The sequence below is a fragment of the Lissotriton vulgaris genome, chromosome 7 (assembly GCF_964263255.1).
Source record: "Lissotriton vulgaris chromosome 7, aLisVul1.2, whole genome shotgun sequence".
NCBI lineage: Eukaryota > Metazoa > Chordata > Amphibia > Caudata > Salamandridae > Lissotriton > Lissotriton vulgaris.
This window is the reverse complement of record NC_141695.1, coordinates 1,077,436,041-1,077,455,949: the sequence shown is the minus strand read 5'-3', so window position 1 is coordinate 1,077,455,949 and position 19,909 is coordinate 1,077,436,041. Positions and strand designations below refer to the sequence as shown.

The following is a 19,909-nucleotide window of genomic DNA, read 5'->3' as shown; positions in this document are numbered from 1 at the left end:
CGATCCGCCAAGAAATCAGCATTCAAGGATCGTCTCGACAACAACACTCACAACAGCAAGGAACTTTTCAACATCGTCAAAGAATTCACCAACCCCACCGCAGCATCTAACGACATCACTCCCTCCCAAGACCTCTGCGATGCGTTATCCTCCTTCTACAACAAAATTGCTGACATCCACAACAGCTTCGAGACTACTCCCAGCGATCAACCCTCCCCACCCCCCTCAGAACCTACTCCGCCAACTAACAACCTTAGCGCCTGGAACCCAATCACCACTGAAGACACCATCCGCCTAATGAACTCAATCCACTCTGGCTCGCCAACCGACCCCTGCCCCCACCACATCTTCAACAAAGTTGACTCCATCATCGCACCCCATCTCCGTGATGTCATCAACTGCTCGTTCAACTCTGCCACCTTCCCAGAAAGCTGGAAACACGCCGAACTCAGCGCCCTTTTGAAGAAACCCACAGCAGACCCCTCTGAACTTAAAAACTACCAACCCATATCCCTCCTCCCATTCCCGGCCAAAGTCCTTGAGAAAGCCGTCAACAGCCAGCTCGCCGCCTTCCTTGAATCCAACAACTCCCTTGATCCATCTGTCCGGATTTCGTGCCAAACACAGCACCGAAACCACCCTCATTGCAGCAACAGACGACATCCGAACACTACTGGATAACGGAGAAACAGCGGCCCTCATTCTACTCTACCTCTCCACCGCTTTCGACACAGTCTGCCACAGCACCCTCATACAACGCCTCAGCAACATCGGCATACAAGGAAAAGCCTTGGACTGGATCACCTCGTTCCTAGCTGGGAGGACTCAGAGAGTCCGACTTCCCCCATTCAACTCAGAGGCCACTGAAGTCATCTGTGGAGTACCACAAGGATCTTCACTCAGTCGCACCCTCTTCAACGTTTACATGAGCCCACTCGCATCCATCGCGCGCCAACACAACCTCAACATCATCTCTTACGCCGACGACACCCAATTAATCCTTTCCCTCACCAAAGACCCCAACACCGCCAAAGCCAATCTTCACGAAGGCATGAAAGAAGTAGCCCAATGGATGAAACATAGCCGCCTGAAACTCAACTCAGACAAAACGGAGGTGCTCATCCTAGGATCTTCCCCCCTCTGCCTGGGACGACTCTTGGTGGCCTTCCGCTCTGGGCACAGCACCCACACCCACAGACCATGCACGCAACCTTGGCTTCATCCTAGACTCCTCTCTCTCGATGTCCAGACAAGTCAACGCAGTCTCATCCTCCTGCTTCAACGTACTTCGCATTCTCAAAAAGATCTTCCGCTGGATCCCCCTCGGGACAAGAAAGACTGTCACCCACGCACTGGTCACGAGTCGACTGGATTATGGTAACACACTATACGCCGGAATCACAGCAAAATTACAGAAAAAAATCCAACGCATCCAAAACGCATCAGCGAGACTCAAATTGGACATCCCTCGCCAAGATCACATCACCGGACACCTAAAAGACCTCCACTGGCTTCCCGTCAACAAAAGAATTACATTTAGTCTTCTCACCCACGCACACAAGGCCCTCTACAATCTAGGACCCGAATGCCTCAACACTCGACTGTCCTTCTACAAACCCACCTGCCAACTAAGATCGTCCAATCAAGCCCTCGCCGCAGTCCCGCGCATCCGAAAACCCACCATGGGTGGCAGATCCTTCTCCTTCCTGGCTGCCAAGACCTGGAACTCACGCCCCACTCACCTCTGCTTTACTCAAAACCACATCTCCTTCAGAAAAGAACTTAAAACCTGGCTATTCGACAAATAATGAACCCCTTCCCCAAGCACCTTGAGACCCTCTGGGTGAGTAGTGCGCTATATAAATGCCCGAACTTGATCTTTGGACCTTTATCCAGAGTTTCGGTCAGATTGACGCTGCGGCTCCTGGGGCTGATGGCCTCCTGCATCCTTCTGGTACATCACGCCAGGTGGCGGATGCGGGCTCTGCAGTGGGACCTGAAGTTTCAGTGGGCACAGCATCAAGGCAACCTGTCCGACGACCTCGTCTTGATCTCGGAGGGTACTGCGAGTCAGTTGCAGTGGAGGCTCACGGACCGCGATTGGGTCAGCGGCAAATCCCTCTCCCTACCTCAACCGGAGCACGTAATAGTGACGGATGCGTCCCTCCTGGAATGGGGGGGCTACATGGGAGAGGCGAAGATCAGAGGCCTCTGGTCTCTGGCGGAGTCCCGCCTCCATATCAACCTTCTGGAGCTGCGGGCGATCAGACTTGCACTCTAGGCATTCCTTCCCTCTGTCCGGCGAAGTGTAGTGCAGGTGTTCACGGACAACACAACTGCCATGTGGTACTGCAACAAACAGGGCGGGTGGGGTCGTGGATCCTTTGTCAGGAGGCTCTGCGCCTCTGGCAATGGCTGGAACACCAGGGCATCACCCTGGTGGTTCAACACCTGGCAGGTTCCCTGAACGCCAGGGCAGACTAACTCAGCCGCCGGTGCATGATGGATCACGAATGGCATCTGAACTCAGACCTGGCGCAAGTTCTCTTTCAGCAGTGGGAAGAGCCTTGGTTAGATCTATTCGCCACCGAAGAGAACACACAATGTCATCAGTTCTGCACGTTTGAATTTCCAAGGTGGCACTCGCTCGGCTAAGCTTTTTGTCGCAAGTGGAGGTGCGGTCTGTTGTACGCCTTTCTTCCTATACCACTTCTGCCCAGAGTGCTGAAGATCGGGCAAGACCGGGCCCAAGTCATCCTTGTGGCTCAGGACTGGGCACGAAGTTACTGGTATCCCAAGCTACTCAGCATGTCAGTCGATCCCCCGATTCGTCTGACTCTTCAGGAGGACCTTCTGTCGCAGTAGCGGGGGACGATCCTCCACCCGAACCTGTCCAGTCTCTACCTACATGCGTGGAGATTGAGCAGCGACAGTTGAGGCCATTTTACTTGCCTCCTGAATTCTGTGATGTGATTCTAGCAGCCAGGCGCCCATCCACAAAAACGGTATGCACCTACAGGTGGAACAAATTTGTGGTATGGTGTACAGCAAAGGCTTTGGATCCACTCTCTGCCCGCCTTTCAGAAGTTCTCCTCTTCCTTCTTTCTCTTGCCCAGCAGGGCTCTGCTCTGGGCACTATCAAGGGCTACCTCTCAGCCATTTCAGCCTTCTTAAGGCTTCCAGATCCGCCTTCTCTTTTCAAGTCCCTTGTTGTTAATAGATTCTTAAAAGGCATCACACACATGTTTCCCCCTGTCCCTTCGTGATGCCTCAGTGGGACTTTAATCTTGTTCTAACGTATCTGATGTGCGCTCCCTTTGAGACACTTAATAGCTGTCCTCTTCGTCTTCGGACTCTTAAAACTGCATTCCTGGTTGCCATCACCTCTGCCAGCAGAGTGAGTGAGCTCCAGGCTCTATCTTCTAAACCTCCTCTCTGTCCATCAGGACAAGGTTGTTCTGAGGACTCGTCCTTCTTTCCTGCCCAAGGTGGTCACAGCCTTTCATATCAGGCAGTCCATCTTGCCCACCTTCTTTCCGCCTCCGCATCCCTCGAAAGAGGAAGAGGGGCCCCACCGTCTGGACCCAAAACGTGCGCTCTCCTATCTAGATCGCACAAGCCAGTTCCGGGTGGACGACCAGCTCTTTGGTATGTGGGCGCTAAAAAGGGATGGGCGGTGCACAAGCGGACCATCTATCGGTGCGTCGTCTTGTGCATCAAGGTTTGCTACTCTTTGGCGAAAAAGGAGCCTCCATTTGGGCTGCACGCCCATTCCAATCTGGCCACGGCGGCTACTACTGCCCTGGGTCGGGGAGTCCCCTTGCAGGACATCTGTCAGGCAGCTACGTGGGCCTCGCTGTACACGTTTGCTAGGCACTACTGCCTGGACAGCCAAGTCCGGGGAGATGGCTTTTTCAGCCGTTCCGTTCTCCAGGACTTTCTGGTGTGATCTTGGTTCGCAGACACACCACCAGGGTTGGTATTGCTGGGGTATCTATTCTAAGGTAAGGAATCTAACACTAACCTGTTTCTTTCAGATGCACAGGTTACTTATCTTCGGTAACAATATATCTGTGAGAAACAGTAGCAAGGGAACTGCTGATGAAAACTTTGCGGATCCAGTCTGACGCCTGGGGCTATTCTAAGGTAAGGAATCTAACACCAACTACTGTTTCTTACTGATATATCGGTACCGAAGGTAAGTAACTTGTACAATCGGTCTTCTAAGCCCTCCTGCTCCTGAGTGTTCTGCCAATGAAGCTTCCACAGCATCCCCCTTCAGTGTAAATTTCAGCAGGTCAAAGCTGCTTGGCTCCTTGGTCTCAGATTTGAATGGTTGTGATGAACCAAGAGAACCATGAAAATCAGGTCCCTTGTCTGCCTGAAAAAGTCGAAAGGGAGTTGTAGGCTGCTGGCAAATGGGGCATGCAGTCATGGCAAGGTCGGTGAGTGGAAATAAAAATGTGTGATTCTGGGCTTATTTTTAACCCTGCTGCGTTTGCCAAAGATGAGCAGAAGCACGGTTTCCTACATCTGTGCCTTGTGAGGGGTGGGAGCCGGGGGGCTTTAGTCCTCTGTGTGATCAAATATGATGCAGAGTGCTGGGAGAGGGAAGGGAAGTGTGCGCATATGGCAAGCTTGAGGGGTTGAGCGAAAGTGCCTGTGTACTTTGTGTGTCTAAGAGAGAAAGAGCTGTACTTCATCTTGGAGTGTCCATGCGTATGTTCTGTGCGTAAATTGAAAAAGGATGTACTGTGTGCTTGCGTGCGCTATGTCTGTTCAGAACTGGTTTGTTTTGGGTACATGCTATGCTTTCGTGTGTGTGCGTGGTTGTTTGAGCAGTGTGTATGTTTGAGTTCAGGGGTACTGGGTTCGGGGTCAGCAGGTCCCTTGTCTCCCTTAAAGTCAGAGAAAGTGGTAGGCTGCTGGGAAATGGGGCATGCAATCATGATAGTCGGTGAGTGAAAATAAAAACGTGAACACTGCTCTGCGCAAACATCCATATCCATGTAGCAAGCACTACACAAAAAGACATATATTATTTGATTTTAATTGGACCCTCGCTCCCTGAGCCCCGGTGGCCCCTGAGGTGGTTCGGTCTCGCTCGCTGCGCTCTCATTACTGTGTCACAATATGAAGATTGTTGAAAAGGTGTGTCGCCAACATTAAAAGTTTGGAAAGCTATGCCTTAAGGAGACACTCAAGTCCCATTACAAGGGCTTGCTATTATCTATCTATCTATCTATCTATCTATCTATCTATCTATCTATCTATCTATCTATCTCCTCAACGTCGGTTTACCTATGTAATATGTCCACCTTTTTGAACTGTTACTCTTCTAAATTTGAATGCTGCATTTGATGTTGCAGTCATCTCTTTGGACAGTCTGCCAACTGCAAGCTCTAGCAGTGAAAAGGCAATTTTTCTATGGTGTACGTAGACTGGGTTATTTATAGAAGCAACCCTTATGTCTCCCCAAGGTATTCTCCCCTTTCCATGTGAATCACACAGTTGACCTACAAAACTCCTCCCCCCCCCCCCCCCCCCCACACACACACAACTTCAAACTGTTGCATAAAGTGCTTTCCATACTTTAAATGTCCATTTATAGGGTTTGCCTGAACCAAAACTGCTAGAACGACTAAACTGCTCTTTGTAACCTTTTGAAAGCCATGCTTAAGGAAGCATTGTTCAAAGTCTGGCATTGCTGATTTATTTATTTGTAAAGCGCCTGAATCACCCCCCAAGGGGTATATCCGTGCTGTAGGATTGCTACCACCAGCCATAGAAAAGAGACTGATTAGAACAGTGAGGTTTTAAGGAGCCTTCTAAACTGTAGGTGATCTGGGCATTGTCGCAAGTGGATTGGGAGTGGAGTGCGTTCCAATAGAAGGGAGCCAGGTGGGCGAAAGCTTTACCACCAAAGTGCGATTTTTTTTTTTTTTTTTTTTTTTTTTTTTTTAGCGAGGAACAGAAAGGAGAGATTTGGATCCTGATCTAAGAGACCTGAGCGGCATATATTTGGCAAATGTATCTGCTAAATAACTGGGACCTTTGCCATTCAAAGATTTATGCACAATGAATCAGATCTTAAACCTAATCCCCATCTGCACCGGAAGCCAATGTAGCTGTCGCAAAAGGGGGAGGGGGGCAGTTCGAGGTGGAGGATTGGATACCAAGCGAGCTGCAGTGTTCTGGATTCCTTGCAGTCTGTTTAAGGACGTTTCATTTGCTGAAATCAGCAGAGCATTGCGATAGTCCAGGCGGCTTAACACCTGTGCCTGGATAAGTGTTTTTCGTGTGGTTGGAGGCAGAAAGGGAAATACCTTCCGGAGAAGACCTAGCACATAAAAACTTGAACCAACAGTAGATGTAGCGTGCTCCTTCATTATCTGTGTCTGATCCAGCCGGACAACCAGATTTTTAACCACTAGATTAGGAGTTGGCGCAATGCCCAATCCCTCAGGATCCCACCTAGGAGACCACTTCAGCGATGCTTCTCAAACAACATGATCTCAGTTTTCCCCGCATTAAGCGGAGGAAGTTATCCCTCATCCAGCCAGAGATGGACATTCTACCCTCCGAAAAAGTGGACTGGGCATTTGGATTGTTCTTATCAAAGAAAATTAGGAGTGGAGTATCATCAGCAGAAGACTTTGGAACAAATCCTAAATTCCTTAGTAATACCGCTAAGGGAGCAACATAGATGTTAAATAGGGTGGAACTCAAACAGGAGCCCTGCTGTACTCCCTTAGTCAGTTTAGTAGTCTTTGAGCGGAAAGGGCCAAGATTGATAGTCTGAGTTCAGTCAGACAAAACGCTCCCTTGAAGGCCAATTTCTCGAAGTCTCCTGAGCAGAATCTGGTGGGAAATCTAATTGAAGGCTGCCTATAAGTCGAGCAACACAAGAAGCAACACTTTTCTATTGTCCAGGGACATTCTAATGTCGGTAACCTCAATCAAAGCAGACTCTGTACTGTGTCTGGGTCGGAAGCCCGACCGAGAAGGATCAAGAGAGCTCGAACTTCCACAATATCAGACAGATGTTGATTTATATGTTTTTCTAGTATCTTGCTCAGGGAAGGTAAAAACCAGATGGGAAGATAGTAGGATCAATCCTCAATAGGGGCTTTTAGATTTTTGCGGATGGGGATTATTTGTGCCGCTTTCCATCCGGAGGGAAGGAGACCCTTTTCCATGGAACAATTCAGGATTGAATAAATAGGGGCCGCAAGTTATTTGGCAAGCAGTGCGGTGGTCTTAGCTGGAATAATGTCCAGCGGGTGCCTGATTTTAGGGTATTTAGCATCAACTTTACATCCTTGGGCTTAAGTGCCATGAATTATCTAACCTCTTTGCATCATCTGTGGCCACAGAGTGATTTGCCAAGAATTCAATCTGAGGATTTCCGGCTGAAGTTATTTTATTGTAAAGCAATTAAATTTTCTGGGTAAAGTGTATTGCTACTTTGTCACATGGGAAACGTTGGGTGTCAGTGGAGAGGTAGCTCCACAGATGATATTAGAGAGTTGGTTAAGATAAGATCGAACGTATGGTCAGCTGAATGGGTGGGGTCATTGTTGCTCTTATCTAACTCAAGTGAGGTTAGATCTGCCAGAAGTGTAGAGGTATCTTGGTTTGTGATAAGTAAGTGTATCCAAGTCGGTAAAAAAGCAAACCCCAGGAATTTCCAAGAGCACATCCCATTAATAAGCATTGGCATAGCCAATAGGTCTCGCCTTTGGGACCTTATGTGTATAGACATGCTGCACATTTTCCTGGCTTAAACTTGTGTAAATGTGAGACCTATTGCATTGCAAATGCTTGTTTAGACTGTATTTGGGCCTGGTAAATGGTCTGCTGGCCTGTTTTTTACCGTTGATTTTCAAAACAAACATTGCTTGCAGCAAGCACAAATCCATGAGGTCTTTCATACCTTGCAAACCACATTTACATCATGTTACAAGTTCAAAACTTTCCCACTTTACAGACATGCCACTTTTATTAGCTATTTGATTTACTAACGGGGCACTTGATACGGGCCTATTTTTGCGTCCAGTCCGACCCGGACAGACTGCAGGTGCTTGCCACACTGGCCACCACCTGTGTGTCCACGGGCGTTTTAGCCCTGTTGCAGTTGTGGGTTTGTGCACAGCAAGGCACTAATCTTAATTACCAGTAAATGGCTGCACTGAAGGCACTGGTGAAGCTTTGTTAAACTCGTGGGATGTACCAACCACACTCTGAAGCCACGTTTCAATACACTTTTGGGTCGGAGTATAACCTTTTGTCCACCTCCCTTTACTACTGCAGTACAAGTTCTCAGTTTTGTCAAGAAGCTGAATATTATTTGCCCATAATTGTGCTCGCTAGGCCTCGAGGAAGAACACTTTGTTCAGCTTAAACGCCATGCTGACCGGAATAAACAGCGATATTGACCTGTGCTTACAGAATATAAGAAATGGGCTTAATTAACATGGTATAAGACGCTATCGTCGATACTTCCACACCGAGCCTTCTACACGCCGACCGGTATTATCCAATACTCTCTGATAGACGTACAACCTAATTATGCTCTTTAGCAGGTAACAGCCGCAAAGGATGCAAAGGGTGTGGCGTAACAAACAGATCTGCCAACATTGGAATTGGGGAAGTGGGTTTGAGTCTCTGCTCGGCTCAGCATTGTATGATTCTGGGCACATTACTTGATCTCCCCAAGTCTACAAAACATGAATGTGCTCTTGTGTAACATAAAGCGCTCTAATAATTTCAGGTTGAGTTTGAGCTACGTAAAACTGCAACAAATAAAAAGTAAAAGTATAGTCTTTGGGCTTTCCTACAGTATTGGGGCGACCACCCCAGACCTCCCCCTCTCACCCCCAAATGGGTACTACCTCAGCTTCCTCTTATGTTTTTGTCAAACGAAATCACTTTCATTCTTCAGCGCTCCAAAGTAAACTAAACTCAATGTGCGGAGCTTTCTGAAACTACTATCCGAAAAAAGAAATTACAATTATTGTATGCCAGTGTTTTACTTGCTTTTCTTTACAAAGACTGCAGAAGCTGGCAGCCGCCTCCTTAACATCATAATTCTGTTTTCTGCCGTTTATTTCGCCCGCCAGTCCTAGTTCACCTTCTAAGATGAATATTCTTTCTCCTCTGCTGCTTCTGCTCAGTGCGACTAGACAATGGAGCCTGGTTGGCTGAAAGAGTCAATTTGTTTCTAAATGGAGCTTTCAGAGCTCCTTTGAATCTGTGATTTAATCAGCCTTTCGGTGCAATAGATATCCTGGTGAGGTTTTGAAGCAGTGCTTCCAGACTACCTGGAACGAGATAAGAACTAAATGGACTCTCTCCCTCAACACGCAAACAAACATAAACCAGCGCGGTCGCAAAAGTGTAAGCGTCCGCGTTGTGTTAATTAGTAACTTGATCCAGGAATGCATCTCGCACCTTGCGCTCGCTCCTGAGACCCAAAGGCCATGGGAGTGAACGTTTACACAAAAGGCGAGACATGCACCCGTCTTTGGACATTTGCTTGCTTTCATTATTGAAAGCCACACGCAAAGGCCATTAGAATGTGTGGAAAATTAAAAGCCACACGCGCGAGTGTAGCAAAAGTCTGGAGTGATTCCAAGAGGCCCTTTCCTAGAGCAGCCCATGCGCGCTGTGCTAGGCTTGACCTAAAGATGGTGCTACTGTAGCTTTGCTTGGCAGCATTCCAATTGCAAACATTTCTAAAGCTGCAACACGGTCCAATATTGACACTTCTACCAATCACTATTGTTGATCATGTATGCCCACCAGGAAGAACTAGCTGGGAAAACTGTTAATTATTTTTTTTTCCCCCCAAAGATTTTCTACAGGAGCCTGCAGGCCTCCCCTGCCATGAGAAGTAGTACTTTAAGCCCTCCCAACTCACCTAGATGTGAGGGCATTCTAGGATGTGTGACGAATTTGCAACAAAAAAAGTTCACAAGTTATTATGGTTTACCTATACACATAAACTGCCTTGCTTTGCTCTTCTACACTTACTCTCACCCAAAGTCTGTGTCCTGATACATTGTGGGGTTGGGGGGAGGCGGCATAAGACGGATCCACCTGCAAACCGAAACCTTTAATTTGATTAAAAACATGTAACGTTTGTGCCTAATATTAAATGGCAGGAGTCTGCATAGCATGTGATTCTGCCGACTACCAGCTGTAATTTGATGGTTACACAAAAGTAACATTACTGTTATTGTAATCTTTCTTCAGCATCCGATATGTCTTAAGTGACTCGTGTGTATTTCACCCCCGAAGCCTAAAATGCAATGGCACACATACATTGCCTTAGTTTTAATTTTTGCCTCTGCCTGTTTTTGATTGAAATTAATATAATTTGTTCCAGGTGATAGGAGTGAAACTTAGCAACTTTTCCACAGAACACTCTGATAAAGGTACACAGAGACCGCGGCACTGATTGGAAAGTGACATATTCTTATTTATTTTACGGGCATGGACACCAGTGTATTCTGGCATTAGACATTTGCTCTTTGGGCAGAGTTGGAGCGTGTCGAACATGGAAATATGTCTTCTTCCTCTGTATAATATCTGAAGGACCAGTAAAAGGAGAAACCAGCTTTCACCGATTTACACTATTGGAGATTTCTCTCGAGTCTTCCCCCTCATTCCCCCTTAGAGGCGATAAGGAAAGGTTTGAAGCAGGATTTATTTAAAAGACTTAGTAGGACTTTTTCATCAATGCACAGTAGTAGTGGATGAAGAGATCTAGAGCCATATGTGAAAGTATTCTTCCAATGACGTGTAGACCTAGGGATGCCCTTCAAGAGAACCGATCCACTCAGACAAATGTTGAGACTGAGGAAAAATCTTCAATGTCTTCCCAAAAGGACATCTCATGATTGGAGGTTTTGGTAGCCTACTTGGTTTGTTGGAAGACCAGTCAAAATTATTGTCCAGGCAGCAATCTATCATTCACATAGGCCCTAAAGCTGGCCACCTCTGTTTTGCTGATTACTGAAAAGCTACTCTTTAATTAAACTTTTGCACTAGAAATTCAAGCTTTTTTAATCCCTAAAAGGACAAATGCTAAATAGGTGTGACTATTAATTCATCACCTAGAAAGGAGGAGGGTTATACCATACCCAGTTTGTATCATTAAGGTTTGTGTATAATTCCTGCAGTGGAAAATTGTTCTAGAAGAGGAAACCTTGGCTAAAGATGTATCTTCAGGTTATTGTAGATTAGTGGTTCTGCTCAGCAATGCACACATTTATCATCTTTGTATGAGGAAGTGAACTCATTATAAAAACTTTGAGTAAGGATTGATAGAATATAAACTGAGACACTTCACATAGCTTTTTGTACTCTGAAGGAAAGTTTAGGAATGATCGGGCAAACTCCATTGGGGCTAGTGTGAAGGGAAATCATTGGTAGGGGCCTTGAGGCTGACTTAGTTCATCTGACTATTGAAAAGTCAAAAACATCATGCTGAAGTGTCACTCATTAGTTGTGGAGTGAAAGAAGGTCTTCTGCCCCAGATAAGATAAATACAATTCTGTTGGCTAGCTGGGTTGGCAATAATGTTATCTAAACGATGGCTAGCAATGATGTGGAAGAGTGATTCCACCCCCCATCACACCATCACTGTTACAAAGAGATGTGAAACTGGATGCAGGCAAAGGTTAGCACTGGTATTTTTGAGGTGGGGCCATAGACAAGGCTTGTGTTAAGGAGTGGGATATGTTCAACTGAAAATGGCTGAGAGATGGCACTAGATCACTTTAAATGGGCAACGCACTGAAGTATGAAATGAAATGAAATGAAATTTGATTTGTAGAGCGCATGGCTGCCCGAAAGCGTCCCAGCGCTTGCTTAGGGAACCCGTCCTGGTATTCCCCTGCGAGATAGCCCATTACTGGGCATCCCCAAGGTGAAAGCCAGGCATCCCGCTGCGAGGGGCCGTTGTGGAGATTAAGCAAGCTATTGCCCAGAGTTACAGAGTGGGACTCCATGATTGGAATAGGCACCGAGGCGAGAATTGTCAGGTCCGGGGAAATTTGAGCCCAAGACCCGCCGAGGCAGGGAATTGAACCCTGGTCCGGGCCAGACCTCTGCATCAGGGTCTGCCGCTCCAACCATTTGAGCCACACTTCTCCACTGTACAGGAACTGATGTAATAGAAGCATGTGAATATGTGGCCGCCCATTATCAAATTGTGTATATAGTGTAGTTATTTTAATAAGGTGTGGATACTGGATTGATGTTCAGAGTCCAGTTGTTTGAAGTATCCGCCCCTACACCTGTACTAAAAAAAGTGTATTGCAGATTTAATTTGTACATAGTTTTAACATCCCTGTTCATACAGTATATGAGATGTGCAGAATAAATGCAACCTGTAATTGGTTTGCTGCTATAAATGTTTACCTGAATTCGAATGTTACATGTTGGAAAAACCAATCAAATAAAAAAAATAGAGAGCTGCGAGCTGTTCATTTTGAGCCCTCATACGATACTTCTGCATTGCAGTTGTATGTACTCTTAAGGGAGCCTATGTGTTGGCATGGCATCACCACAGGTAATTGACACATTGTGCGCTACTTTACATGCCCCTACCTTTATTGCATTAGTTTAACATGGAAATATTTGGATAAAAATATTTTATTTTTAAACCGCTACTCGGCACTACTATCCTTAATAACTTTTGCTTAAGTGTTGTATTTCAGCAATGTGTTCAAGAAAATTGTACCATGTCCTATTATTCTGATTTACTGAAATTGTATTCATTTTTCATCTCTTTAGGGGTATAATTGGTGCCATGACCGGAATGTAGTAACAATTTTTAGTGCACCCAACTATTGTTATCGATGCGGCAACCAAGCTGCAATTATGGAACTTGACGACACCTTAAAATACTCCTTGTAAGTAATGTTTTGATATTCCTGTATAAACGTAGAGATTGAATGAAAGCTTTTTATATTTTAGTGATTGTTTCAAGAAAACCTCTTTTTGCTAAACAGTAGACACTACACAGCATCATAAGGCATTGTAGAAGAATGCTCATAAGTGGGTATGGTATCAGTCATAGAGCACAATGAGTAACCATCTTGCCTCTTCATAAAATTATTTGAAAGTTTGATGTAATTTAACATATGAGTGATGTAATATGTGAGGGCATAAGCTGTGCATGATGAGGGTGCAAGATATAAGTTCACTAAAAAATAAATAGCAAATGTCAGGTTTTTTCTTTTATTTTCTTTAGTGTGTTCTTATCACAAGCTAAACAACCCTCCCCTCACCTCTTATGCCTTTAGCCATATGCGGGGTATCCCTTTGCAGACCACATGGAAACCCAGCCCCCTGCAGGACACTGCCTTAGGCCATGTGTAGCGAGACTGGTCGCAGGCCTTCAGCCCAACCCCATCAATCAATGTAAGGAAGTGGGTTATTAGTTGGGAAGGATATGGGTCTTAAGTAATAATGCCACAACCTTCTGTCTACTGGGAAACAAGTACCATGTTGTAACACTATTCTCCCAAGGTAGCGAGGCAGAGCAGCCTAGGGCCTACTGGGAGGAGGTGTTGTAGGCTAATATCCTGGCCTGCAGGTGCGCAATGAAGAGTGCGTGGTAAATCATTGTCCAACAAGTGCTTTTACTGATAAAAAGGAAAAGTATTCAGTTGTGCACACTCTGCTTAATACTGTACATATTCAAATATGTCCAGGTAAGCAGTTAGAAATGCCTACTGTTACCCTTGTAACAGACCTTACCCTTAGAGGGCCCTGAACCCTAACCTCATGATATCCACCACACATGCTAGGTGCAATTTAAGGCTGCTGCCTTTCTCCAGGTGGTACCATGTTAAAAAAAAAAAGCAGACCCATATAACTGACCAATGCAACACCATTAATAGTTTAGATGGTACCACCTTACAATTACATTCGTTAGAGCATGTTGTGACTCACGGTAAGCCTGTTTATTAATCAATAAAACATTCCCATGACCTTCATCAAAACATCACTAATTGTCAAACTTGTCAATCGGGCATTTCAGTTTCAATAAAATGTGTGCATAAGTCTGTCTTTGACTTTTAGCATGCTTTAAGTACAGCCTTAGTACCCACTATCAGGTGTCTCTGTACTTCAGAGCCTTCTAGCAAAGGTTCAAGCTCCAGAAGAGCGTGAAAAAAGAAAACATATGTTCGAGGCACATGAGTTGCAGATTACACACTGTGCATAGATCGCCACCTAGTGTTGGGCCTGGATGTTTGCAGTTTGTTTTTTTCCTGAAAAGTTCTTTGGAAGTCACGAGATAGGTGACTCCTCCTTTGGACCACATTGCGCATTGGCATCGGCTCCATCCTCAGATTGTTTTTTTTCCGCCATCGGGCTCGGATGTGTTTCTTGAGCTCCGGTTTGGAACAGATTTTCCTTCGGCACGCAATCCTCACCGAGTTAGACTGTATTGTTTCGACCGCGGTCCCCATCGGCGCAACTCTTTACGACTTGAAGTCTTCGATTCCGGTAGTCAACGAAGGCCTTTGGGCCTACCTGGGCCTCACTCTCTGACTTATGGAAAGGACGCCATTCAAGAAGTGTCCTCAATGTGGGTCGAAGTTTCCCCACACCAATCTACATGAGGTGTGCAACCTTTGCCTCTCCCCGGAGCACGAGGTCAAAGACTTTTCCGCTTGTGCATCCTTCCGCTCCAAGAAGACGATTCGGGACCGACTAGCTCGAAGAACAATGGCTCGCTCGTCGGCTTCGATCCCGGACAACATCTTTGAAGAGGGCGTCGACGTGCCTGAATAGCAGCGGGCCGAAGAAAGCGCCAGCTCCTCTGATGCCGAATACTCGACGTCGAGGACATCACTCCAGCTCAATGGGTAAGTAAGAACATCGAACCCGACCCTTACTCGACACCCTCTAAAAAGGCTTTGATCACACCCTCACCATCGGGCCCGGGTGCGCACCGAGAGACTGCTTCCCACGCCCTGCCTTCGGGCCCGCAAAAAAGCCTCCTATGCCTTCAGACGGCTCTGGCTCGAGTCAGCCTATTCCCAGGGTCGATCCCATACTGACACCGAAAAAGAAGCCATCTTACTCATCTACGCCGACCGCTGCGTCGACACTCAAGCGCTCAGCGCCGAAGACTGGCACCGGCTCATTGACGTCAAAACTGCACGCGGAGCCGAGTAAAATACTGCCTAAAGGTCCCGACTCATGCTTCGGAGATGAAAAAAATCCCGGAACCGAAAAAACACGTTCCAGTTTAAGACATTTCAAAAGGTCACAGTTCTAAGCCGAAAGACCCTAGAACAGCAACCGAGTCTGTGCCGAAAAAACCTCCGGAACCGAGAACTTCGACACCGAAGGATCTGCCAGCCACAGAAGAGCTTTTTACACCAGATCCTACTCAAAAGACTCTTGTAAAGGATCCTAAGACTGGCCAACTGACTCTTAGCTCCAAGAAGAGACCACTAGAGGTGCCTGCAACTCCTCCTCCTCCAAAGAAGAGACATTGCAACCTCTCCATTAATGGCCCCTTCTCCACCACCTCCCCTTACTCTTCCTCCTCCTCTACCTCCTCCACCACATCATTCTCCTACACCATCCCCTAATCAAGATGATTATGTAGATACAGACTCTGATAACACAGGTGAAGGTGCACATGACCTAGTAGTGACCAATAGTCCCCCTCAGTCACCTAATCCATTGGATGATTATACCACCCCTGATGTGCCTTAAGTCCCTCAAGATGATGTATATCACTCCAGGCCCTCCCCCCAAGAGGACACTATAGGTTTCAACCTACTAGTCCATTGAGCTTCCCAATACCATGGGGTCGACTTGCACACAGACACTGTGGAGGAAGATTTCTTATTGGACACCTTTGACACTACACAAAGGTCCACTTCCATTTTGCCAATGCTTAAGGGGGTCATTAAGCATGCAACAGAAGTATTTAAAGATCCTGTCGGGGCTAGAGTCCTCAACCCCCGCATTGAGAAAAAATAAAAAGCTGCCCCTCATAGCACAGTCTGCCCTCATTGTCGTAGCTAACAACATCCGCTCCGAAGTGAACAGAGGGCAGACCGCATTACTGGTGCTACTCGATCTTACAGCAGCATTTGTTACCCTATCCCCATCCATCCTGGTAGATTACTTGAAGGTAATAGGAGTAGGGGGAACTGCTCTGAGCCTCCTCTCGTCTTTTTTTTTATCTCGGAGACAACAGAGGGTCCAGCTTGGTTAGCTTCCTTTCCCCCTCCCAGGCCGTACAATGTGGGGTTCCTCAGGGCTCCTCCCTGAGTCCCCTGTTATTCAACATCTACGTAACCCCACTTGCAGAGGTAATAAGATCTTTCGGGTATCAAGTTCTGTCTTATGCAGATGATACCCAGATTATCATCTCCACCACCCACCTCACAGGCCTCAGCGGCTGCCTCCAAATTTCGATCTTGTATGGAGGCAGTTTCGCAGTGGATGGTGCGTAACTACCTAAAGCTCAATGGAGAGAAAACAGAGGTCCTAGTCTTGGAGGTAACCACGACATTTGGTCTGAAGACTGGTGGCCCCCCTCTCTTGGTGACTGCCCTAAACCTTCTAACTCAGGCAGAAACCTTGGTGTCCATATAGACTCGGCCCTCTCTTTCGACCTACAGGTCAATAGAACGGTTTCCACCTGCTGCAATACCATCCACATGCTGAAACAAATTGCCCCCTTTTTGTCACCCGACGCTCGTAAGCAGGCCACAGTCGCCCTGGTATTGTATCTTCCAGGCTCGACTACTGTAATGCGTTATATGGAGGCATAAATAAGAAATCCCTACATCGCCTCCAGGTAGTCCAAAACTCCGCTGCCAGGATGGCCCTAATGCTGCCCAGGCTCACATCTGCAACACAAGCCAGAAGGGACCTCCATTGGCTTCCCATACATGCCAGGATTTCCTTCAAACTTCTTTAACTCACCGGGCGGTGTTCGGATCTGCCCCTGAAGGCATAAAGAGTCTTTTCAGTCTTAACTCTCCTAACAGATCCCTACGGTCATCCTCTCGATATCTGCTTGTCATTCCCAGATTCAAAAAGGCTAGATGGGGTGGACGAGCCTTTTCCACCTTAGCTCCCAAACTATGGAACAGTCTCCCTCCTGAACTCTCTAACCAACCCTCTCTGGCCATCTTTCGGAAACTTTTAAAGACTTGGCTCTTCTCTCAGGCTTATCATTAAAGCATTTTGTTTTTTTTAATGAATGTATAAGTACGCACTGCACCTTGATGCCCGCTGGGCTAAGTTTGCGCACTACAAATTAAATTTCATTCATTCATGCATTCTACAGATCCAGTTTGCATTAGAGGCCCAGCACCGCTAGATTCCTTGGTATTCTCCAACGCACTTAAACATGCCAATTCACAAACCTCAGGTGAGGCCTCACCACCAGATAAGGAATCTAAACTCCTTGACTCCTCCGGCAAACAAATAGCGTCACAGGCAGCTAACATATGGCGCATTGCCAATACTCAAGCGGTATTGGCAAGATATGACCGGGCACATTATGATGAACTTGAATCCATAATGCAGTATCTACCAGATAAATATAAAAACGGGGCAAATAAACTCGTACAAGAAGGTAAAAATATCACCAATACTTCCATTTGTTGTGCCCTAGATGCCGCAGACACTGCCTCAAGGGTAATTAACACCAGTATCCTTTTATGTAGGCATGCCTGGCTGCGTATTTCAGGTTATAAACCTGAAGTACAAAATTCCATCCTCAATCAGCCATTTGATGAGAAGCACCTATTTGGCCCTAATGTCGATGTATCTTTAGAGAAAATGAAAAAATACACTGACACAGCTAAATTCTATGGGAGACTTGCAATTGCAAGCTCCCAGACGTTCTTTTCGTCGCTCATCATATAGAGGCAACATAAGAGGCCACTTCTCTGATAGCCCCTCCACTTCATACAAGACCCCTAGTCAATCCACATTCACTAAGGGCTACCAAAGAGGGGGTTACAGGGGTAACAGCAACAAAGGCTGAGACAAAACCAGCAACTTCCCCTCTGCCTCCACCCCTACCCAATGACTTTCCTCATCTCGTGTCCGAACCACCCCCCCCCCCCCCCCCCCCCCACCCCCCCATCCATTCCATTCCTGTGGGGGGAAGACTACAACAATTCCTTCCTGCCTGGACCAACATCACATCAGACAGGTGATCGCGACAAATTATTCAATCCGGTTACTGCCTAGAACCAGCATCTACCCCCCCAAACATACCACCCAAACAGCGTCCAATGTCACAAGAGCATCTATCACTGCTAAAGCAAGAAGTAATATCTCTGCCGGGAAAAAATGCAATAGAACCAGTTCCTCTGCACCAACAAAACAAGGGAGTCTACTCCCTATACTTTCTTATCCTCTGTGATGGACTCTATAGAATCTTTTTGCCCCTCATGAGAATGTACATTGCCCTTGGTTCAGTGCCCTCGAGTTTGTTTCTGCGCAAAGACCTGATACAAGTTATCTAGGTGTCTCTGGCGTGACCAAGATGAGCGTGGTACCCAGTCTAAATGATACTCTCCCTGTGGCCCCTGCTTTAGCTTCTGCTCCGTGTGGATCTCTTCTGTCAGGGGGCAGTTTATACATCCAAAACACGACGGCCTCCCCCTTCATTCCTTGAAATAGAGTAGGAACAGCAGAGCTCCTTTCACTTGCTGCGGCAAGTGGAGGTCCTTCTTTCTGCACGTCTTCCCCTCCACGAATTCTGTTTATGTTGAATGGTGGAATTGCTTTGCTGCTTTTTTTGCGAAGGTGAAAATTCTTCCCCCAAAGGTCCATTTGTAAGATGTTTTGCATATTGTGCTTCTGTTGGCCTCGCATGGTTGTGTAGTTGGCAGAGATAATGGATATGTTGCAGTATGATCTATGTATAATACCCAAGATGGCCGCCTGGTAGGAGCTCTAGTCCGGAGCTCCTAGTGCTTGGGATCCCTTTCGTGGAATTATCCCTGTTAGCACTCATCTACAGCGAGGAACACGAGTAACTGGATTGCCTGATTGCTTGAGAGTAACTGGATTGTATAGTGTAACACACGTACCTGAAGCACTGGCGGCGGGGACCCCTGCTACTTTCACCGGATCATCACCATCGGCGGAGACCAGGACAGTGGATGTGAGCCTGCTGTGGCTTCTGCGGTCACCGAGGAGGATCTTCGGCGGAGGGTTGGAGCCTGCAGCACCTGCCTGCCTGCCTGCCGTGGCTGCGGCGTTCACAGGACACAAGCGGTCACTTTTCTGTGGTCACTTTGATGCGGTCGCCGGTCACGAAGGGTCGCTCTGAGCCTGCAGAGCGGAGCGAAGTGGCGAGGCTGCCCGCCGTGGATGCTGCGGTCGCCGGTCACAGGTCGCTCTGAGCCTGCGGAGCGTAGTGGCGAGGCCGACCGCCCCATGCGGAGTGCCGACGTGGAGACGACTAACACTTCCGGCGAGCACTGCGAGCGCCCTGGAGGTTTGTTCCCTTCCGCGGGAGCGCCAAGGCCTGGTTCACAGGGCTCGCGGCGGAGGCACCTCTGGCCTCTTACCCCCCTCCCCTCACCGGAGTGATCACCGGGAGCTATTGCGGTGAATGACAGCGTAGCCCATGCTCAGTAGCGACTGGGGAGAGCTTCTGCAGTGATTCTGGGGAGAGCTGGGCGGCGTGTCGGCTGGATCGGGCTTCGGCGGTCCCCGGGAGGACAGCGCTGCTACCAAACAAAGAGAAGTCGCCTCATAGCCCCGCCCCAGGAAATGCACGGAACAAATCATAACCACGCCGACAGCACTACCATCGGCTATCATTCATGAATGGGGCTCTCTATCTCTATGGAAACCAAAACTGGAAAAAAGGAATCTACACACCGACAAC

At 47.3% G+C, this 19,909-nt stretch overlaps 1 protein-coding gene across 1 annotated transcript in view; it reads left to right on the top strand.

Moving 5' to 3' along the window:
* LOC147702947 (serine/threonine-protein phosphatase 2A catalytic subunit alpha isoform) overlaps positions 1 to 19,909 on the top strand; it is a 221,769-nt gene that overhangs the window by 175,306 nt on the left and 26,554 nt on the right. Inside the window, exon 6 of the mRNA XM_086931523.1 lies at positions 12,805 to 12,923. Coding sequence (XP_086787649.1) covers positions 12,805 to 12,923 — 119 coding nt within the window. The remainder of the gene's footprint in view (positions 1 to 12,804; positions 12,924 to 19,909) is intronic.